Source organism: Martes martes, assembly GCF_963455335.1.
Source record: "Martes martes genome assembly, chromosome: 9".
NCBI classification, from domain to species: Eukaryota; Metazoa; Chordata; class Mammalia; order Carnivora; family Mustelidae; genus Martes; species Martes martes.
This window is the reverse complement of record NC_137896.1, coordinates 100,154,510-100,178,631: the sequence shown is the minus strand read 5'-3', so window position 1 is coordinate 100,178,631 and position 24,122 is coordinate 100,154,510. Positions and strand designations below refer to the sequence as shown.

At 37.9% G+C, this 24,122-nt stretch overlaps 1 protein-coding gene and 1 long non-coding RNA gene across 3 annotated transcripts in view; one reads left to right on the top strand and one right to left on the bottom strand.

Moving 5' to 3' along the window:
• The window catches only part of LOC308349321 (E3 ubiquitin-protein ligase RNF103), a 110,188-nt gene that overhangs the window by 27,317 nt on the left and 58,749 nt on the right, over positions 1-24,122 (top strand). The window contains exon 1 of one of the 2 annotated variants that reach the window (XM_080813949.1): positions 23,911-24,107. The exons of the other annotated variant lie outside the window; for it this stretch is intronic. Coding sequence (XP_080670075.1) covers positions 24,063-24,107 — 45 coding nt within the window. The 5' untranslated portion in view covers positions 23,911-24,062. Of the gene's footprint in view, positions 1-23,910; positions 24,108-24,122 lie in introns of those variants that run through there. 2 annotated transcript variants of the gene reach the window in all.
• Positions 21,652-23,900, bottom strand: LOC308349322. The gene is made up of 3 exons (XR_013967438.1): positions 23,845-23,900; positions 23,339-23,500; positions 21,652-22,131 (listed from the first exon to the last, which is right to left on the bottom strand). It is a non-coding gene; the product is annotated as an uncharacterized lncRNA (long non-coding RNA).

Below are 24,122 nucleotides of genomic sequence, written 5' to 3'. Positions count from 1 at the left end.
ACTTACTTGGGGTTTTATGAAGTCCTTGCACAAAAACAAAGTAGTTGGATTTCAGACCAGTAAAACAGAAGTTAGAATTCTGGTATCTTCAGGGCCGCTTTTGTTTTTATTATTTAAATGCTCCCCATTTAGTTTTACTTCATTCCTGAGTCAAGTGGCTAAAACAGTAGGTTTCTGGAACAAAATGCCTCAAGCTGACTCCCAGCTTTGTTGCCAGAGGCTTGGGTTAGAGACCCCTCTTGCGAAACACAGAAATATTTTGGGCTTTTAAAACAGTATTGTTCAAATTATTTGTTAGTATTGAACATGGTGGACTGTGACCAAACTTGATGTATATTGCTTTGCTTTAAAAGCACTTTAACTTGTCTGATGAGAAGGAAAAATAAAATAAGAGTGTCATTTTTTTTTTTTAAGATTTTATTTATTTGACAGAGCGCACAAGTAGGCAGAGCAGCAAGCAGAGGGAGAGGGAGAAGCACACTGTCGTCTGAGCAAGGAGCCTGATGCAGGATTCAATCCCGGGATCCTGGGAAGATGACCTGAGCTGAAGGCAGCTGCTCAACCGACTAAGCCACACAGGTGTCCCAGAAGAGTGTCATTCTTAACAGTTTTCCTGTTTAAAATAATAGAATCTGAGTGTCAGAAGCAAATGTAAAAGCTGTTTTGTCCAATCTTCTACCTTAGTTTAGGTTGTGAATGTCCCTGTCAAGAATAGATTGGCACACTCATAATCTAACAAAAAGCATGCTACATTTGCAAAAATCTATAAACAGTCCACCTGCCAGGATCCACAGAAAAGCATGCAGTTACCTGGCAATATAGCCGTAACAGGTGCTGAATGCTCAGATTTGGATACATCCTATGTCATCACGGGAAGGAGAATGAAATCTGTTTTAAAAAAAAACAAAAACCTAGTTCTAATATAACCTCACTCTGAAATATATTATGATATCTACATCTATTCATCAAAATGGCACATAATCAGGATTTTTATTTAGAGAGAAACCTGTGAACTGTTAAGGTATTAAAGCCCAACCTCATAAGTCCAGCGACCAACTCATCCGGTTACCCTAATTATCTCCAAAACAGGGAAAAGGCGACATGAGATCAGCTTTCTTCTACTTCCGCTGAGCATGTTCTCTGCTAGTACCAAATCAGGGCAGATCTACACAGACCGCTGTATTTTCATGACTGTGGAAAGGTTGAGCGGTAAAAGACAGTTTACAGCATGATATGCACCAGACTGGTTTGTATAGAAATTGGAGAAAGGACTCTTCATTTCAGAGTTGTCTGACAGCTAAAAAAGACTACAGAAATTCATTCAGTTATGTTCTCTTAATGGTAAGGAGGAATATATGTAATTAACCCATTCTGGGAAAATACATGCATTGTGTTTAGAATCTGTAACAGAAACCTAGAGTTTATTCAAATGGCTTGGAGTTCTTGGTCCAGAAGAATGTGGTAACAGCTGTAGGAAGCTTGTTTATCTGAGAATTAGTACATAGTTTGAGTGCAGGACTAGTGTTTTCTGAAATAATATTCCTATATGGTGAACCATAGGTAGGAACCAGAAAAGACTTTTGTGCCTCATAACATTACTGATCAGCTAAAAGGGGGAGAAGTAGGACAAGAGAAGGATGGAACAAATGGACAGTACCTTCACCATCTATTTCTTCTTTAACCACTTCTAGTCATCCAAGGAAAATACTTTCTATTTTCCATTTAGTTAAAGTTTTTACTGAAAGACAATACATCTCCACAAAAGTATATAAATATTAAATGTGAGGTTATTAATTTCTCACAAACTCAACACTCACATAACCCATCACCCAGATCAAGAAACAGCAACTGTCACATCCCAGAAACCTTCCCTGGTTTCCCCCTTGTCACAACTTCCACACATCTTCCCAAATTTAATCTCTACAACAACTTCTTAAATCCTAGGGTAGTTTTGCTTACTCTTGAATGTTACGTAAATGGAATCCTATAGTATGTTGTATTTTGCATATAGTTTCTTTCATTTAAAATTGTATTTATGAGGTTCATGTCTTATGTAGAGCAGTACTTCGTGCATTTTCATTACTGTGTCGTGTTCTATCATCTGAACGTACCACAGTTTATCCTTTGCATCATAATAGACATCTAACTTATTTCCATTTTCTGACCATTGCAAATAGTACTGCTATGAACAATCTTGTATGTGACTTTGGGTCACATCTTTGTTGAGGATAGAATTTTTTTTTAAGGTTTTATTTATTTATTTGAGAGAGAGAAAGCGTGAGCACAAGAAGGGGGAACGACAGGCAGAGGGAGAGCTAGAAGCAGGCTCTCTGCTGAGCAGGGAGCCCGATGCAGGACTCCATGCCAAGACCCTGGAATCATGACCTGAGCTGAAGGCAGACACTTAAGCGACTGCGCCACCCAGGTGTTCCTGGGGATAGAATTTCTGAGTTAGTATGTCTATGTTCAGTTTTGGTAGATACTGGCAGTTTTCTAAAGTAGGTGTATTGATTTGATGTTATAATTTTTTTCATTTCTGAAATTCTGATGGGTATATATAGATATTTCTTTGTGAATTTAATTTGCATTTTTCCAGCAACTAATGAGGCTGAGACCCTTGTCCTATGTTTAGTGGCCATTTGAATTACCTCTTTTTTGAAATCTTTTGCCCATTTTTCTATTGGGTTGCTGTTGGCCTTTTTTTGTTAAAATTATAGGAGTTCATCATATATTCCTTTTTTTAAAGATTTTATTTATTTATTTGACAGAGAGGGATCACAAGTAGGCAGACAGGCAGGCAGAGAGAGAGAGAGAGAGAAGCAGGCTCCCTCCCAAGCAGAAGAGCCCGATGCAGAACTCAATCCCAGGACCCTGAGATCACGACCTGAGCTGAAGGCAGCAGCTTAACCCACTGAACCACCCAGGCACCCAAGTTCCTCATATATTCTGGATATAAGTTCTTTGTCAAAAATATGCATTGCAGATATTTTCTCTCAGTCTGTGGCTTTCCTTTTGGGAAGAAGGAGGGGATCTTTTTTTTAAACGTTTTTTGGTTTTTGTTTGTTTTTTAAGATTTTATTTATTTATTTGAGAGAGAGTGAGTGCTTGAGCAGGGAGGAGGGGCAGAAGGAGAGGGAGAAGCAAGCTCCCCACTGAGCAAGGTTGCAGGACACCATCCCAGGACCCTGAGATCGTGACCTAAGCCAAAGGCAGATGCTTAACTGACTGAGCCACCCAGACACCCCTAAACCGTTTTTTTCCTCAGAAAATTTTAATCACAGAGTTGCCTAGGTGGCTCAGTTAGTTAGGCATCCAACTCTTGGTCTTAGCTCAGATCATGGTCTTGGGGTTGTGAGTTCAAGTCCTGTGCTGGGCTCCATGCAAGGCGCGGAGCCTACTAAAAAAATTTTTTTTTAAAAATCACATACAAAAGTGGAGAGATTCATATGATGAATTCCCATGTATCCAATTTCAACAAGTCTCAACTCATGGCCAATCACATTCCAGCAATTATCTGTGATAAAAGTCACTCTCTTGCATTGCCCTTATCTCTCCTTTTGTTTTCATTATTAACCCTTTAGGCCTTTATTTCTTTATTCAACATTCATTTGTTTATTATTTGTAACTATTTGGATTAATCCCAATTGAATTTTTAAAAAGATTTTATTTATTTGAGAGAGAGAGAGAGAGCATGAGAAAGAGCGGTGGGGGTTAGGAGGGTGGAGCGAAGGGAGAGGGACAAGCAAATTCCATGCTGAGCATGGAGGGGTTCAATCCCACAGCTCAGATCATGGCCTGAGCAGAAATCAGGAGTCCGGGACTTAACTGTCCGAGCCACCCACACAGCCCCAGTTGAATTAATAATTAAATCTGATTAATGCATTTTTGTACTTACAGTACCTGTGCTTTCTGCATATGGTGAATTTATTCAGCACTTCCTCCTTGAAATTCCTTTCCCTCAGGTTTCTCTGGTACTACTCTACCTGATTTTCCTCCTATTTCTTGGATCCTTTTTTAAAATAATTTCCTTCCTGGGATGGTCCTCCCTTGCTCCATCAGAGTCATTGTTCCTCTAGAGTTCTGTTCCAGTTCTCAATTCATTTGGGCGATTTCATCCATATTCATGTCCGTGGCTCCTACTTATATGCTGATGGCTTCGGAATCCACATCTCCGGTTCCCGTCACTCTATTCCATACCAGGTCCCCGTATGGAACTATCTGCAGGGCATTTCACTTGGATGACCCATTCTCATTCATGCCAGACCTGCTGATTGTCGTTCTCCCCCTCCCTGCTATCCATTCTCCCATTCTTCCATTATACTAGAATTTTAGCTGAATAAATTCCTAGCTATCAACTATATTTCTCAGCCCACATTGTAGTTAGGTGTGACCAGTGTGACTAATTCTTAACAGTACAATGTAAGCAAAAGTGATACAAGCCACTTCTGGATCTTGACTTAAAACATTGGGTATATGTGTTATCACTTTCTCTTCTCTACTTCTAACCTGCCAGGTATGGTGACAACCGATGCAACCATGGAAGTCAGGTGAGATAATTATACAGAGATGCCTCACCAGCCTGGGTTCCTGAATGACCTCAAACAGACCTGGCTATGGAGATTACTAGAATCTTCCACAAAACAAACTTCCATTTAATTTAAGTCATTGCATTTTGAGGCCTTTCTGTGATAACAGATTAACCTTTAACTATGACAGCAACCCAGTCACAACGTATCCAAAATTTGCTGATCATCATTTCACCTAAATATCCTATGTCCATAGTTCCAGCATGCATAAAGTCTCCAGCAGTTACCTAGTCAGTGTTCCTCTCTCAACCGTTTTTCCTAGGTGCAGTTCCTACTACTTCTTAAAATAACTCAGGATTTCTACTCCTGACCATGATGCAGTAACTGGTACGGGACTGGTCTTCTTACCATAACTACAAATCCAGACAAAAATACATGAGCAATTGTTTTCGGGCAGTGGACAACAGGGAATATGAGGCTGAGATAGGTGAGAGGAGGGAAACTGACAGGGTAAAGCCCCTGATTGCTCAGCTCTCTGCACAGGGCAATTTCTTGACTACTTTACACAGAATTCAAGTCCAAGAAATGCACAGTGAGCAGTTCCACTGAGATTCAACTATGATGTTGTGTCTACAGTTCTTTTTTTGTATTGCTGTATTAATTAGTATATTATTATATGAATATATCACAATTTGGACATTTATTTCCAGTTTTTGCCATTATGAATAAAGCAGCTTTGAATGTTATACATGTCTTTTAATGGACAAACATTTATGTTGAGTATATAATAAACCATGGAATTGCTATATCATAAAGTTAATATATATAGTAGCTTTAGTAGCTACTGCTAAAGAATTTTCCAAACTCGATGTACCAACGTATACTTTAAGCAGCAGTATATGAGTCCCCATGTTTTTTCCAGCACTTGGCATTGTCAGTGCTTTTAATGTTAACCATTCTTGTGGGGATGTAGTAGTATTTAATTATGGTTTTAATTTTTACCTCTCTGATGAATCATGAAGTGGATCATCTTTTCATAATCTCAATAGCAATTTGAAGATTCTCTTATGACATGTCTATTCAAGTATTTTGCTCATTAAAAATTTGATGTGTCTATTGTTATTAATATGTAAGTGTCCTTTATATATGCTAGATATGAGTGTTTTTATTTTGAAAATATTAAGCAGTTTTTGGCTTCCCTTTTCATCCTCATCTTTTGATGAATAAAAGTTCTTAATGTTAAAAAAACCAATTTAATGATTGTTTTATAGTTGTTTAAAATTTGTGTTCTGTTTAAGTCATCTTTGCCTACCCCAAAGTCATGAAGATATTTTCCTATGTTTTGTTCTAGCAGCTTTACTTTTTTACCTACCATATTTTAGTCTATGGCTCCATCTGAAATGAATCTGGCGTGAGGTAGACACCAAAGATCTTTTTTTTTTTTTCTTTTTCTTATGGAGATCTAAATTGACCTTGTGGAATTTAATGGAAAGAATATAATTTTCCTTGATGAATTGTGGTGGTGTTTGTTATAAACCAGGTTCTGCCACTGGGTTCTCTATTCTGTTCCATTAATCTCTATAATAATTTTACACCAACACCTCACAACATTAGTTATTAGAATTTTATAATACTGTTGATATCAGGTAGCATAAATCTTCCAATGTTAGTATTTTGCTTTCCACATAAACTTTTCAAATTCGCTTATCAAAATTCACTGCAGCAAACCTTCTAGGTTTTGGGATTGCATTAAGTCTATAGATCACTTTGGTGGTGAACTGATGTCTTTATAATACTGAGTTCCATTTCATGAATATGGCATATATCTCCATTTATTTAGAAATTCTTTAATTTATATCAGCAGTGTTTTGTAGTTGTCTATAAAGGGGTCTTGTATATTTTCATTCAATTTATTCCTACTTGATTGACTTTTTGTGACATTGTAAATAATAGTGTTTTATAAATTTTTTTTAAGTTTTTATTTTAAGTCCAGTTAGTTAACATATAGTATATGAGCTTCAGAGGTACAATTTAGTGATTCAACACTTACATACAACACCTAGTGCTTACAACACCACAAGTGCACTCCTTAATCCCCATCACCTATTTAACCCATCTCCCCGCTGACCTCTCCTCTGGTAACCATCAGTGTGCTCTCTATAGTTAAGAGCTGGTTTGCCTCTCTCTATTGTTTCCCCACGCTCATTTGTTTTTCTTAAGTTCCACATACGAGTGAAATCATATGGTATTTGTCTTTCCTTGAGTGACTTATTTCATTTAACATAATGCTCTCTTGCTCCATCCCACGTCATTGTCAATGGCAAGATTTCATTTTTTTTATTGTTAAGTAATATTCCATTTTATTTATATGCCACATCTTCTTTATTTATTCATCAGTCAGAGGACAGTTAGGCTCTTTCCACAATTTGGCTAGTGTAGATAATGCTGCTATAAACATTGTGGTGCGTGTATCCCTTTGAATTAGTATTTTTGTGTTCCTTGGGTAAATACCTAGTAGTGCAATTACTGGATGCTAAGGTAGTTATATTTTTAACTTTTCAAGGCGACTCTACCTTGTTTTCCAGAATGGCTGCACCAGTTTGCCTCCCCACCAACAGTGCAGGAGGGTTCTCCTTTCTCCACATCCTCACCAACCCCTGCTGCTTCTTGTGTTGTTGACATTAGCTCTTCTAACAGGTGTGAGGTGATACCTGATTATAGTTTTGATTTGTATTTTCCTGATAATGAGTGATGTTGAGCATATTTTCATGTGTCTGTTGGCCATCTGTATGTCTTCTTTGGAAAAATGTCTATTCATGTCTTTTGCCCATTTTTCAATTGGATTATTTACTTTTTAGGTGTTGAGATTTATAAGGTTATATACTTTGAATACTAACCCTTTATCAGACATATCATTTGAAAATATCTTCTCCCATTCTGTAGGTTGCCTTTTAGTTTTGTTGATTGTTTCCTTTCCATGCAGAAATATTTTTTTTTTTACATAATCCCAGCAGTTTATTTTTGCTTTTGTTTCCCTTGCCCCAGGAGACATACCTAGTAAGAAGTTGCAATGGCCAACAAATTTTATTCTTTAATTGTTGGTTGTATACAGAAAGAATGTGTTTTTGTAGTTAGCTTTTTTCAAGGCAAGAATTGTGTTAAACCTGTATATTCATGTGGAGAGTACTGATATCTTTACTACATTGTGTTTCCAATCCATGAACATCGTATGCATCTCCATTTTATTTAGATCTTTGATTCTTGCATGATTCTGTCGGTGTTATCTAATTTTCAGCATGCAAGTCTATACATGTTTTGTTAGATTTAAACCTAAATATTTCATTTTTGGAGTGATTGTAAAGGGCATTGTATTCTTAATTTTGGTGTTCACGTGTTCATCACTAGTATATAGAAATATCATATAAAATATTTTTTGTACATTTGTCTTTTATTCTGTGTGACCTTACTGAAATCACTTTTAGTTCTAGGAGGTTTTTGGTAGATTTCTTGAAATTTCTACATAAGCAATATGTCATCTGTAAATAACAGTTTAATTTCTCCCTTTCTGATTTGTATGTCTCTTATTTCTTTTTCTTATCTTATTGCAGTGGTTAAAACTTTCAGCACTAAATTGAGTAAGAGTGGTGAAAGTGGATATCACAGTCTTGGGGGAAAGTATTAAATCTTTCACCATTAAATTTAATGTTAGTAGGACGCCTGGATGGCTCACTTGGTTAAGCATCTGACTTCCACTCAGGTCATGATCTCAGGCTCCTAGGCTCAAGCCCCATGCCAAGTTCTATGCTTAGCTGGGAGCCTGCTTGTCCATCTCTCTCTGCCCCTCCCCCTGCTCATGCACTCTCTCTCTCTCTCAAATAAATTAATAAAACCTTTTTAAAAGTAAATTTAATGTTAGCTGCAGGGGTTTTTGTAAATGATTTTTATCAAGGTGAGGAACTTCCCCTGTTACTATTTTTTGAAAGTTTATTTATTTATTTAATCACAAATGGATATTGAACTTTGTCAAAAAAATTTTTCTGCATTGAGTGATATGGTTATGTAATTTTTCTTCTTTAGCCTCTTATGGTAGATTATACTGATTAATTTTCAAATATTGAACCAGCTCCCCCATCTTTAGAATAAACCCCTCGGTCATGGTGTTTAATCCTCTTACATATTATTGAATTTTCTTTGCTGTATTTTGTTAAGAGTTTTTGTGTTTATATTCATGAGGGATATTGATCACTAGTTTTCTTATTTTATACTTTTTTTTTGTTGTTCTGGTTTTGGTATGAGGATAATACTCCCTGCATAAAATGAACTGGGACATTTGCTCCTCTTCTATTTTCTAGGAGAGTTTTGTATAGTTGGTGTTAATTGTTCTTTCTTTTTTTCTTGTTTCCTTTTTTAAATTGAAGTATAGTTGACAACAAATGTTCACATTAGTTTCAGGTATACAACATAGTGATTCCACAACTCTATTCATCATCTTATGCTCACCACAAGTGTAGCTACCATCTGTCACCTTACACCACTATTACAGTACCACTAACTATATTCCCTATGCTGTACCTTTCATCCTCATGAATTATTCATACTACAACTGGAAGCCTGAACCTTCCATTCCCTTTCAATCATTTTGCCACCCCTTGGCAACCATCAGTTTGCTCTCTGTATTTATGCATCAATCTCTGCACTAATTATTCTTTAAATGTTCAATAGAATTCTCCCGTTTATCCATCTGAGCCCAGAAATATCTTTTTTGGGAAAAATCCTTTTATATAGATTTTTTGTATTTATTTGGTAATTGTTTTTAAGTTATGATTCAGTTTCCTTAATTGAATATTATCCATCATTCTACCTTCAATACTATCTATCATATTATCCATTTCATGTTAGGTGAGTTGTGGTAACATTTGTTTTTCAGGAAATTGGTCCATTTCATCCCTTATTAGCTCTTTGCTGTATGTAAGTCCTGTAGTGATATTCTACTTCATTCCTGATATTGTTCATTTGTGTTCTCTCTCTTTTTATTTTTACATCTTTCTTCCTAGAAGTCTGTCAATTTTGTTTGTATTTTCAAAGAACCAGCTCCGTTTCATTAATTTCCTCTATTGCTTTTCTATTTTCAATTTCATTGATTTCTGCTTTTTATTTTGTCCTTCCTTCTGCTTTAGGTTTACTTAGCTCTTCTTTTTTTATATTCTCAAGGTGGAAACTTAGATTATTGATCTAAAACTTTTCTTCTTTTCTAATGACACATTTAATGCAATAAATTTTCCTTTCAATAATGATTTAACTGTGTCCCACAAACATTGATAAGTTATATTTTCTTTTCTTTTATTAAAGATTTTATTTATTCATTTGAGAGAGAGTGAGAGACAGAGAGAACACAAGCAAGGGGAGAGGCAGAAGAGGAGGGAGACACAGACTCCTTGCTGAGATGGGAGCACAACTCGGGGCTTATCCCAGGACCTGGAGGTTATGACCGGAGCTGAAGGTAGACTCATAATGACTGAGACACCCAGGCACCCCAATATGTTGTATTTTCATTTTCATTCTGTTCAAATGCATTTTTTAATTTCTCTTGAAACTTTATTTTTGTTCCATTAATTATTTAGAAGTGTGTTGTTTAGTTTCAATGTGTTTGGAGGATTTTTCTGTTATTGATTTCTAGCTTGATTCCACTGTTGGTAGAGAACATACTTAGTATGATTTAACTTATTTTAAATTTCTTGAGGTTTATTTTATGGCCCATGATGTTATCTCCCTTGATATGTGTTCTGTAGGCACTTGAAAAGAGTATGCATGCTGTTGTGTGTAGAGTGTTCTCTATGTGTCATGTAGATCCTATCCAGTTGGTTGATGATATTTTTCATCATGAGATCCTTGTTGATTTTCTTAGTTGTTCTATCAGTTGTTGAGACAGCAGTATTGAAATCTCAAACTCTAATTGTGTATTTGTCTGTTTCTTTATTTCTGTTCTATCAATTTTTATTTCCCATTTTTTTTCACTTCTGTTGTTGGTGTGTACACATTTGGGATTGCCATGTCTTCTTGGTGGATTGACACTTTTATCATGGTATAGTGTATATCTTTGTTTCTGGTGAATTTATTTGGTCTTAAGTGTATATTATCTGATAATTTAGCCATTCCTGCTTTCTTTTGATTAATGTTTGCATGAAATCACTTTCTTTTTCTTTTACTTTCATTCTGCCTATATCATTTTATTTGAAGTGAGTTTATTGTACTGACATATAGTTGTATTTTTTAATCCTTTCTATCAATCTCTTTTAATTGTATTCAGACCATTACACTTAATATAATTCTTGATATGCTCAGACTAAGTCTGATTGTTTTTATTTTATTTTGTTTGTTCTCTCTGTTTCCTTTTCCTCTCTTCCTATGGATAACTTGAACATTTTTTTTTAGAATTCCATTTTGATATATCTAAACTGTTTTTTTAAAACTGCTTTACTGAAATGGAATTCACATACTACATGATTTGCTTATTTAAAAATCTTCACAGGGGCGCCTGGGTGGCTCAGTGGGTTAAAGCCTCTGCCTTCGGCTCAGGTCATGATCTCGGGGTCCTGGGATCGAGTCCCGCATTGGGTTCTCTGCTCGGCGGGGAGCCTGCTTCCCTCTCTCTCTCTTTGCCTGCCTCTCTGCCTACTTGTGATCTCTGTCTGTCAAATAAATAAATAAAATCTTTAAAAAAAATAAAAATAAAAAAAATAAAAATAAAAACCTTCACAGTATTTAATGCTCACCACAATAAGTGTAGTTACCATTTGTCACCATACATTATTACAATGTTATTCACTCTATTTTCTATGTTGTACTTTTCATCTCCATATGTACAATAACTTTTACTACATTTACAAAGTTGTACAACCATCACCACTATATAATTCCAGAACATTTTCATCACTCCAAAAAGAATGCCCATACTTATTAGCAATCACATTCCATTCTGCATTTTTCCCATCTCCTGGAAACCACTGATCTATGTTCTCTCACTATGGAGTTGCTTATTCTATGCAAAATTATGTGTCCTTTGGATTTGGTATAGTGTTTTCAATTTTTCATCCACATTGTAGCATAAATCAGTATTTCATTACTTTTTTTATGACCAAATAATATTTGAGTACATGGATAATATATTTTATGTATCCATTTGGCAATTGATGGACATTTGGGTTAATTCTACTTTTTGACTATTATGAACAATGCTGCTGTGAATATCTGTGTACAAGTTCTTATGTGGACATATATTTTCATTTTTGATATGTATGTTTCTATAGTAGAATTGCTAAATCATATGGTATCATACTTAACTTCTTGTGGAACTGCCAAACTGCATCATTTTACATTCCCACTGTCAGTGTATGAGAGATCCAGTTCTTTGTATCCTCAGTAACACTTTGTCTTTTTTTTTTTTAAAGATTTCGGTTATTTACTTGACAGAGATCACAAGTAGGCAGAGAGGCAGGCAGAGAAAGAGGAGGAAGTAGACTCCCCGCTGAGCAGAGAGCCCAATATGGGGCTTGATCCCAGGACCCTGGGATCATGACCCGAGTGGAAGGCAGAGGCCTCAACCCACTGAGCCACCCAGGTGGGTGGTTTTTTTTTTAAATTATAGTCATTCAAGTGTGTTTGAAGTCATCTCACTGTGGTTTTGATGTTCATTTCCCTGATGGCCAATATCTCTATGGTATTTTTTAGTGTATTTCTTCTTATAGTTTTTTAGTGGTTGCTCTAGGGTATTACATTATATGTATATAACTTATCACAGTCTACCAGTGTCACCATTTTACCAGTTCAAGTGAAGTATAAAAACCTTATTTCTTAGGGCGCCTGGGTGGCTCAGTTGGCTAAGCATCTGCCTTCGGCTCAGGTCATGATCCCAGCGTCCTGGGATGAGCCCCGCATCGGGCTCCCTGCTCAGCGGGAGGCCTGCTTCTCCCTCTGCCTGCTGCTCCCCCTACTTGTGCATGCACTCTCTCTCTCTTTCTCACTATCAAATAAATAAATAAAATCTTTTTTAAAAACACCTTATTTCTCTTTAGATCTCTTTTCCTTCCCCCATTTATAATATAATTATCTTAAGTATTTCCTCTACCTTTATTTAGAATCACATTAGGCAATATTACAATTTTTGCTTCAATCACTGAACACAGTTTAGAAAACTCAAAAGGAGAGCAAAAGCCCACTGTATTCAATCCATATTTTTACCTAGTCTGTTCTTTTTTGCTCCCTAATGTTCTTAGATTCCTTCTTTTATTGTTTTATTCCTGTTTAGAAAATATCTTTTCTTGAGGCACCTGAGTGGCTCAGTCAGTTAAGCATCTGTCTTCAGCTCAGGTCATGATCTCAGGGTGCTGGGATCAAGCCCTGTGTCCAACCCTGCATCCAGCCCCACACCAGGCTCCCTGCTTTGCAGTGGAGTCTACTTCTCCTCTCCCTCTGCCCCCACCTCGTGTGCTCACTTGCTCTCTTTTTTTCTCTCTCACTCTCAAATAAATAAGTAAAATCTTAAAAAAAAGAAAAGAAACAATCTTTTCTTTTAAGGTAGTTTTCTGGTGACACATTCTCTTAGTTTTCCTTCAACTGAAAATGTCTTCATTTCTTCATTCTGAAGAATATTATCTTGGGTTATAAGGTTCTGATGATTCTTTTCTTCTAGTACTTGAAAAATATTGTGCTACTTCCTTCTGTCTCTCGTGGTTTGATAAGAGATCCACTGCCATTTGAATTGTTTATCCCATATAGGTAAGATGCTATTTTTCTTTGGCTGCTTTTGAGATGTTTTTAGTTTTCAAAAGTTGAATCTACCTTCATCTTGAGGTATATTTCTTTGACTGTATCTTTTTTGGGGTTTGCTCAGTCTCTCAAATCTGTAGGTTTATGCTCCTTGTCAATTTGGAGTTTTCAGTAATTATTTCTTTTCTTTTCCTTGGCCATTATTTCTTTAAGTACTTTTTCAGTCCTGATATATTTCTTTTCTTCCATAAATCTGATGACATGCTTTATCTTTTGTTACAGTCCCACAGGTCTCTGAGGTACTATTCACTCTTTTTCCATTTATTTTCTGTCATTCAGATTGGGTACTGGCTTATTGTTCTATCTTCCATTTTACTGATTCTTTCTTCTGTCTTCTCCATTGTGCTGTTGAGCCTACCAAATGAACTTTCTAATTTTAGTTATTGTGTTTTTTAATTCTAAAATTTCCCTTTGGTTCTTCTTTGTGTGTTCCTTTTTTCCTGAGATTTTTAAAATTTGTTTCAGTCATGTTTTAAGTCACTTGTTGAAGCATTTTAAAAATCATGGAATTTAAAAATCTTTATTAAGTAATTTGAACATTTTTGTTATCCCCTTCTTAGCATCTATATTAAGTTTATTGGGGCTGCCACAACAAATGACCACAAACTAGGTGGCTTAAAACAACAGACATTTATTCTCTCATATTTCTTCAGGCTAGAAATTAAAGTGAAATCAAGGCTGAAATCCAGATTTTGGGCAGAGCCATACTTTCTCTGAAGGACTTGCCTCTTCGAGCTTTTGCTTCCTCTAGCTTTTGATAGTTCAGTCTTCGGTGTTTCTTGACTTACAGATACCCACTCCCGTCTCTGCCTCTGTCTCCACATGGTTTTCTCTACTATGTGCCCATGTCCAAATTTCTCTCTTCTTAAAGGACATCAGTTTTATTGTATTTAAGACCCAACTTAATCCCATATAATCTTTACTCAATTTAATTTATGTGCAAAGACCCTATTTTTTTTTAAGACCCTATTTTCAAATAAGGTAAAACTCAAAGTTTCCAGGGGACATGAATTTTTGGGAGACACTGTTCAACTTAGTAAAGCATATATTGATTTTATTTTTTCATTTATTTTGAGATCATCCTGATTCTTGGTATGATGAGTGATTTTCACTTGAAACCTGGACATTTCCCATTATGTTCTGAGATACTGAGTCTTATTTAAACCTGTTTCTGCTGTTCTTTTCTGCAGCTGTTTTGGTAGGAAAAGCGGAGGCACCACCTCATTACCTACAAGTGAAGGTAGAAGTCCAAGTTCCCTACTTAGCCTTCAGTGAGACATGAGAGGTGTTCCTCTTTTTTATTTTATTTTTTTTAGTTTTTTTAAAAAATTTTATTTATTTAAGTAATCTCTACACCCCACATGGATCTTGAACTCATGAGCCTGAGATCAAAAGCCACATACTCTTCCATCTGAGCCAGCCAGGGACACTGAGAAGCATTCCTCCTAAATACTAAGTAGAGATTAGAGTTCCAGTTCTCCACCGACACTCTGGTGAGGGTCATCTCAGTATCACAGGGTGATGGTGAAAGTCTTGAGTCTCTATTAGGTCTCCTCTAACACCATCCCAGTGGGGAGAGGAAAGGTTGTCTTGTGACTACCAGGTGTGGTAGGAGTCCAGGTTCCCCAATTTCCATTAAGATTTATTCTTTGACTTACGAATTACTTGGAAATATATTTTCACATTTCAAAAATAATTTAAGTTTTGTTTTTTGTCATTGATTTTTAACCCAGTTGAAATGTGGCCATATAGTGGGGTGTGTATCAGGATGGTTTCTTCATTTGTCTTATTTTCTAGTACACAGTCAATTTTGTTAAACCTTTGATATGTGATAACTTGTTCTGTCTGTTGTATACAAAATATGACAATTAGGGGCGCCTGGGTGGCTCAGTGGTTAAAGCCGCTGCCTTCGGCTCAGGTCATGATCCCAGCGTCCTGGGATCGAGCCCCGCATCGGGCTCTCTGCTCAGCAGGGAGCCTGCTTCCTCCCTTCTCTCTCTGCCTGCCTCTCTGCCTACTTGTGATCTGTCTGTCAAATAAATAAATAAAATCTTTAAAAAAAAAAAAATATGACAATTAGATTACCAACTCATGTCTTGTTTTTATGTCTTCTCTGTCTTTATCAAATGTTTGTCTTCCTGATCCATCAGTTTTTGAAAAAAAAGTTCAGATTTCCCTCTATGATAGTGGGTTTAGGTATTTCTCTTTGAAATTGTCAGTTCTTGGGGTGCCTGAGTGGCTCAGTCGGTTGGGTGACCGCCTTCAGCTCAGGTCATATCCAAGGATCCTGGGATAGAGTCCCATGTTGGGATCCTTGCTCAGTGGAGAGTCTGCTTCTCCCTCTGCCCCCCCCCTTTTTAAAAAGATTATATGATTAGCTTCCTGGTGGATTGAAATTTGTACATTATAAACTTCTTTGTACATAAAAAGCTATTTTGCCATAAAAAAATATAGCTATAACAGCTTTGTTTGGGTTCATAATTACCTGGTAAATATGTTTGTGTAGGTCTTTCTTCCATTTTTTTTTTAAATTTTATGTTGCATTTGTGTCCCTTTTAAGTAGCTTAAACCTAAATGTAAAAAAACCTAGTCTGGAATCTCTTTTCAATGGTGAGTGATGAGCTCAGATAGTGCATTTCATTATGAATACTGATACGTCTTTACTTCTATCGTTGTCTTTTGTGCCTCCTAGTTTTCCCAACTTTTCTGTCTCCTTTTCTACCTTATTTATTTAAAAGGATTTTAATTATCTGAGAGAGAGACTGAGAATGCATGAGTGTGAGGAAGGGTGGAGGGAGAGGGAGAAACAGACTTCCTAGTGAGCAGGGAGCCTGGTGTGGAGCTCAATCCCAGGAATCCGAGATCATGACCTGAGCCAAAGTAGGACACTTAACTGACTAAGCCACCCAGGCATCCCTCTACCTTATTTAGATTAATATTCTTCTTTTTTAAAAAAGTTTTTTTATTTATTTAAGAGAGAGAGAGAGTGAGAGAGAGCACAAGTGCAGTGAAGGACAGAGTAAGAGGGAGAGGAAAAGCATACTCCCTGCTGAGCAGGGAGCCTGCCATGGGTCTTGATTCCAGGACCCTCGGATCATGACTTGAGCCAAAGGCAGCCATTTAACTGACTGAGCCACCCAGGCGCCCCTAGATTAATATTCTTTTTTTTTTTAATTTTTTTTATTTATTTGACAGAGAGAAATCAGAGCTAGGCAGAGAGGCAGACAGAGAGAGAGGGAAGCAGGCTCCTGCTGAGCAGAGAGTCCGATGCGGGGCTCGATCCCAGGACCCTGAGATCATGACCTGAGCTGAAGGCAGAGGCCTAAACCACTGAGCCACCCAGGCACCCCCCTAGATTAATATTCTTTTTTTTTTTTAATTTTTTTTAAAGATTTATTTATTTATTTATTTATTGGACAGACAGAGATCACAAGTAGGTAGAGAGGCAGGCAGAGAGAGAGGAGGAAGCAGGCTCCCCGCTGAGCAGAGAGCCCGACGCAGGGCTCGATCCCAGGACCCTGGGACCATGACCTGAGCCGAAGGCAGAGGCTTTAACCCACTGAGCCACCCAGGCGCCCCTAGATTAATATTCTTAATTCCATTTTTTCCTCTACTATTTTGGAAATACTGCTTTTATTTTAGTGATTATCCTTAAAATTCTAACAAATTTACTTAGTATTTAAAATTATTCAATATCTTTACTCCTTCCCAAAGAATATTAAATCATATTTTGTTTTCATTATCTCACTGTTAAGGGGTAATAAGGGAAGATGTGTGACTCCCCTGTGATCATTTTAATTCCAATGACTTCCCACCCATTTATTTCATATTATTGTTGTGGAATGACTTAGTTTTACCCTTTTAGTCTCCCCAAATTCAATATTATTATCATTTATTCAGTCAACTCTTTTCAGATTGACCACAGTATTCACTAAATTATTTGTTATCATTTTATCTTGTATCTAAGGCCTTCCTTTTAAGATCAACACTATTATCTGTAAAGCACATTCTTTAGATTTTTGTTTAGTGTTGATCTGTCCATTTGTGGATTTTTTGGGTCCGTTTTTAACCATTTTTACTCCCAAAGTCTTTATTTTGCCCCCATTTTGGAATGATAATTTAGCAGGTTATACAATTACAAGTTAACAGTTAGGTCCCCATAAAGTTCTCAACAGTTTAAATTAGGAACAGTTTAATTAATTAAATTAGGAACAGTTTAATTTAATATCTAGAGCTAGGATTTGCAACACAAAGGTAGTACTATTTATTTAAACCCACAGGAAGGCAGCCTTATAATTACAGTTTCTTAAGGAAGCCTTCTAATTTTATTTTTTCACCAGATATGTGGCCTGAAACAAACATTTTCTTCTTTTTTTTTTAAGATTTTTATTTATTTATTTATTTATTTATTTGACAGACAGAGATCACAAGTAGGCAGAAAGGCAGGCAGAGAGAGAGAGAGGGAAGCAGGCTCCCCGCCGAGCAGAGAACCCGATGCGGGACTCGTTCCCAGGACCCCGAGATCATGACCTGAGCCGAAGGCAGTGGCTTAACCCACTGAGCCACCCAGGCACCCTCAAACATTTTCTTCTTAACCCTCTTTGTCAGCAGATAGATTTCTCTCTGTAGTCTGTCCTTTTACTGGGAGCGAAGTCTGGAAGGCTCTTCTCTTCAGGGAGTCTCAATTTTGCCTTACCATTTCCCACCCTTAAAGCCTTGCCTCCTATTCCTCTGCCCAATCATTACAACCAAGCATACTATTTGATTTCATTACGTGACATCAAGAAGAGAGAAAACTAATTTATGGAGATACAAGTCAGAATAATGATTATCTTTGGTGGGTACTGACTGGAAATAGGCATGATAGAGCCTTCTAAGATTTTGGAAATATTTTAAATGTTGATCTACATAGTAGTATATGTAAAACTACATAGTAAAAAAAACTACTATGTAGTTTTACATATACTAATGTAAAAATTCAACAGATCGTACACTTAAGATCTGTGTACTTTACCATCTATAAGCTATATAGAATTTTTTAAAACACAAACACAAGGTTCTAAGTTTCTGTTATTGGCAGATACTACCAATTTCTCTTGCTTTTTTGGAGATCAACCATGCACATAAAATAGTTCTGGTTATATTTTAACAAGACTCTGCGTTTGTAGCTAGTTTTTCAAAATTTTCAGCCTAGCATCATGTTGAATGTGTGAGTCACATGCTACTCTTTCAATTCTGATATTCTGATACTATTTTTGGCAACTTTAGTAAAGTATCACTTAAATATTCCAGCTGGATCTGCCAACGTTCAGGCTTTGTCTCTGCTATGCTGTGTGGAAGTAAGAAAAGTCATGTGAGTCTCCCATGAGAGTATTAATGGTGGAGATGGTACTTTAGAGGGCAATATGTGGTGGCCGTGGTAATTACTGTGATTTCCTAGGGAAAGTACATCCTTCAGGCTAGACTCAGGCCTCAGATATCTACTTACCCCTTCCAAGTGGAAACTGTCCCTACTTTTGGGCCACTCAGGGAGGATAGAAGTCTGTTTATTTTGAAAGGATTCAGCTAAACATTTTCCACCATCCTCTATCACCTTCTCTCTTCTCCAAAGTTGAGAATTCATGTATAAATCAGAATTGTTGTAGTTGAAATTGTACCCTTTCAAAAGATATGTTGAAGACCTAACCTTCAGTATCTCAGAATGTGATCTTATTTGGAAATAGGATCATTATAGATATAATTAGTTAGGACAAGGTCGTGGTGGATTTGGGTGGGTCCGTATGGCTGGTGTAGTTATAAGAAGAGGAAGAGAGACACAGAGGGAACATTGTTATTGACTGAATTGTGTCATCCTTAAAATGCATTTGTGCCCAATGTGTTGGCATTTGGAGATGGAACCTTTGGGAGATAATTAGGTTTAGATGAGATTATGAGGGTAGGGACCTCATGATGAGCTTAGTACCCTCATTAGAGAGGGAGATACCACAACTTGCTCTCTCTACCATGGGAGGACATGGCAAGAAGTCCAAACCAGGAAGAGATCTCTCTCTAGAACCTGACCATGCTGGTACTTATCTCAGACTTCCAGCCTCCAGAGCTGTGAGAAAATAAATTTCTGTTGTTTAAGCTGTCCAATTTATGGTATCCTGTTGTGGTAGCCCAAGCTGACTCATACAGACACCATGTAATGACAGAAGCAGAGATTGGAGTAATGCACCAACAAGCCAAGGACTGCCAATGATTGACAGCCATCAGCAGAACCTAGGGAAAGGAAAGAATAGATTCTATCCATAGTCTCAGAGGAAGCATGGCTCTGCTGACACCTTGATTTTGGATTTCTAGTCTCCAGAACAGTGGGAGAATGAATTTCTGTTGTTTTAAACCACCTGTTTTGGTGTACTCTGTTAGAGCAGTCCTGGGAAACCAGTACAGGGTAGTCGCAGGGCTGGTGGAGGAATGCTGGAAATCGGCGGGTGACTCAAGGTCTTTCTTAGCCTTCTCTCAAGTCATAAGCTGTGGCTAGGAGCCCCCGAGATCTGAAGATTAGCCAGAAATTTAGATAGATCCATCCCCAAATTATTATATAAGGCATCGAAGGGAATTCACTTTTCCATAGGTCAATTTACATCTAACATTTCAGAATTCATCTGTTATATAAAACGAAGTGTATTTTGGTTTTATTAGGCCAAAATTCCTGCTAGGAATTGGGTTGTGATTTTCTTGCCCAAAACATTTCATTTAACAGTCTACCTGGTGAATGGGGAGCAGTTGTGAGCTACAATGCTCCGTAAGACGGGAAATATTGCAGAAATGAGCAAGGACAAACTGGGGAATGGAGGAAAAACAGTCCTTTCTATTTTTTGTTCAGGGAAACATTTTTTTTCAGGGAAATATTTAAAGCCTCGGGCATTGCAGTACCTTTCAAGTGAGGGATATGCATCTATTTATAATATTTTTCAGGGATCAGGAGAACGCACATAAAACCTTTGAAATTGTGTGTGAATAAACGTCTTTGTGAACATATGGCAAGGGAGTGTGATCCTGTTAAACACTTGCTGTGTTTGGCAGGAGCAGAGAGCTAGAATGCCTGCTCACTTAGTTCTTCCCACCCCCTCAGATATGAGTCTTAGCAGGTGGGAGGATCTGGTGCATGCTTCCTGAGGTCCATGCATGAAGGACAAACTATAGCTGTAGTTTTGTCTAGTGCCAAAGCAATATCAGGACACAAGTAGAGGATATGTTGCTTCGAGGATGGAGCCTGGAAAATATGTGGAAGATGCACGGTGCCCTTTTAGTCACTGAGGAAAACCGCACTGGTGGTTTACAGGGCTCCAGCAGTAGCTATGGACTCTGCATTTCAGTTAGATGCCACATGCCCAGTCCAGCCTTCCTCCACACTCTCTTTGGCCTCTCCACCCTTGATAACCAGCTTTAAAACAAGTGCAACTTTAGGAATTGAAGTGCCTGCGGCCCAAAACCCACCCCCAGACCTGGGAAGACTCTTAGGAACATGCTGTTTCTTTTTGTACTGGATACTCCTCATAACTCTGCTGGCTCACCCTTCAAGGCTCACTTGTATATGACCTTCAGGGATGACTCACTAACCATCACGTGTTCTTCTTAGGGTCAGAATTTTGTGCATTTGTAGTAATTCACTTAATTTTATGGATCACCATTGTTTAATACCTGTTCTCACCAGATTGTATGAGGTTCTTTTTTGTTCACTCTAGTTTTCCTAGAGCCTATAGAATGCTTGACCCATAGTAGACATTTGATAAATATTGTTGAATCAATGGAAGTTCAGTGTCTTTCTACATGAAAATTTGCTGCCTTATAGTTCATTCAAAAAGAAAGAAAAAGAAGAGGAGGGATATGGTGAAGGAAACTTTAAAAACATGTCTGCAGGGGTGCCTGGGTGGCTCAGTGGGTTAAAGTTTCTGCCTTCAGCTCAGGTCGTGATCCCAGGGTCCTGGGGATCGAGCCCCACATTGGGCTCTCTGCTCAGCAGGGAGCCTGCTTCCCTTCCTCTCTCTCTGCCTGCCTCTCTGCCTACCTGTGATCTCTGTCTGTCAAATAAATAAATAAAATCTTTAAAAAAAAATGTCTGCAGATTTCTCATTTTCAAAGAGTTCCTTCACATTAAAAAAAAAGGAGGAAAGGAAAGAAGGAAAACAATTCAATGGAAAATGGGCAAAGGATAAAAGAAGTAATTAACAGAATTTCAAATAGCTAATAAATATACAAAAAGATGCTCACCTAGACTAGTAATCCTAAAAATGAAAATTAAGAACAATATTTTATACCCTCAGGTTGGCAAAAGTGCAAAATATTGATTAACATTTATTGTTAGCAAGGATTTAGGGAATAGGATGCTCTCATACACCGTTGGTAGTTCAAAACTGTGCAACCTGTATGGAGAACATTGGTTGTATTTTTTAAATTTAAACTATGTCTACATTTATTATTTAATAGGGAAAATTTGGAAACCACTTGATCTCATACAATAGGGAAATGATTTAAAAAATTTAGTGCATTCCTGCCACAGAATTCCTTAGCTATAAATATTAACAGCAATGAAAATCTATGTAAAATATTTTTTAAAAAAGAGATTGCAGTGGCACGTGGGTGACTCAGTCTTTGGGCATCTGACCTCTGGTCGGGTCATGGTCCTGGAATCCTGGGATGGAGCCCCCCATGGGGCTTCCTGCTCGGTGGGAGGCCTGCTTCTCCTTCTCCCACTCCTCCTGCTTGTGTTCCCTCTCTCGATGTGTCTCTCGATCTGTCAAATAAATCAATAAAATCATTTTTAAAACAAGGAGATTGCAAAACAATACATATAATATGATCCCAACTGAGTAAAAATATATAAAAGCATATTCTCCGAAGGAAAAGATCTCAAACGATTCACACTATGTATACTTATATTTTTTTAAAGATTTTATTTATCTATTTGAGAAAGAGAGTGAGAGAGAGGACATGAGCAGGAAAAGGGAGAAAGAGAAGCAGACTCCCCTCTGAGTGGGGAGCCCAATGGGGAGCTTGATCCCAGGACTCAGGGATCATGACCTGAGCGGAAGGCAGACACTTAAACAACTGAGCCACCCAGGTGCCCTTATAATTATAATAACTTAATTATAAGGTCCTTTGAGAACTTTCCCCTGAGGAACTAAGAATGGGATTTTAATTTTTACAACGAACCTGTACTGCTATTTTTAAAAGAACTTTAAGTATGATTGACATAAACTACAGGTATTGAAAGTATCCATTTGTTTTGACATTGTATACATCTGTGAAACCATCACAATTAAGAGAATATCCATCACACCCAAAAGCTTCCTTATGTGTCTCTGTAGTCTGTCCTTCCTGCCTCTTCCCAAACTAACCCGTCCCCTAGCAACCACTGAGCTACTTTCTGTCACTATAGACTAGTTTGCATTTTTTAGAATGCTATATAAATGTAATCTTACAGTACTACTCTTCTTTTTTTCTGGCTTCTTTCAGCATAATTATTTTGAGATTCATCCATGTTGTCACGGCTATCAATGGTTTGTTCATTTTTATTGCTGAGTAGTATTCCATTGCATGGGTCTATCACAACTGGTTTATCCACTCATCTTTCATTTGGACTAGTTCTGGCGTTTGGCTATGACAAATAAAGGTGCTATGAACAGCCATTTACGTCTTTGTAAAAGACCTGTGCTAAAAAAAAAAAAAAAAAAAAAAAAGACCTATGCTTTACCTCCACTAGGTAGGAGTGGAACGGCATAAGTTAGGCGTATGTTTAGCATTTAAGAAGTTGCCAAAACCTTCCCCAAATGGTTGTACCGTTTTACATTCCCACGAGAGACGGAGTATGGAGCTGTGGGCACTAAATGAGTGGTCCCTTCACCAAGACCTTTGGTAATGACAGCAACCATCAGCTCACTGCACAGGTTCAATCAGCTTACCAGGCTAAAATGAGTCTGGTCCTTTTTAATCACAGATACCTTTGAGAATTTGATTAAGGTCATGGTCCATGCAGCGCACAGGACGACACACACACAAATGCCAGGCAGGAATCATCCACGTGACGATGGCTTGGACATTGTGACACTGTGACACTGTGACGGCGGGAGTTCGAACACATTGAGAAGTTACCATTGTTGAGACTTGATAAGAGGAGGAGAGAAGATAATGTCCAGGTTAGAATGATTAGGTGATGGGGGCGACAACACAGGGTAGGAGTAGGTCTAGAGGGAGAAAGAAGGGGTCATTTCTGGCTTTCTGCATGTGATGTGCCTAGGAGATACACGCCGTTCGCAAAGCGGTTGTAACTGGACCTCGTCCAGGCGGAGATACAGATTTCTGTGCAACAACATACAGGTTTAGCGGAAGTATGAGGAGCAGCTGCAATCACCACGTGTAGCTAATAAATTCGTATCTTCCAAAGGAATCACTTCCACACCTGGCTAAAACACGCCTAACTCGTCGGATGGATCTACAAATCCCCTACCAGAAGATGCGCAACAACACCGATCTTTCTGACGAAACTCCGCCCAGCTCAATTCTGCGCACGCGCCGGACGCATGCGCACGACCCTCCCTGTGGCCGCTCCTTTTTCTGGGAGTCTGGGCTCCTTCCCTATCGCCTGCCCCGCCCAGGCGGCTGCCCGTGACCTGCCTGGGCGCAGGGAACGGAAAGCCGGAAGGGGCAAGACGAGTTCGGTTCGCCATGGGGCTGTTTGGGAAAACCCAGGAGAAGCCGCCCAAAGAGCTGGTAAGGGCTACGGGG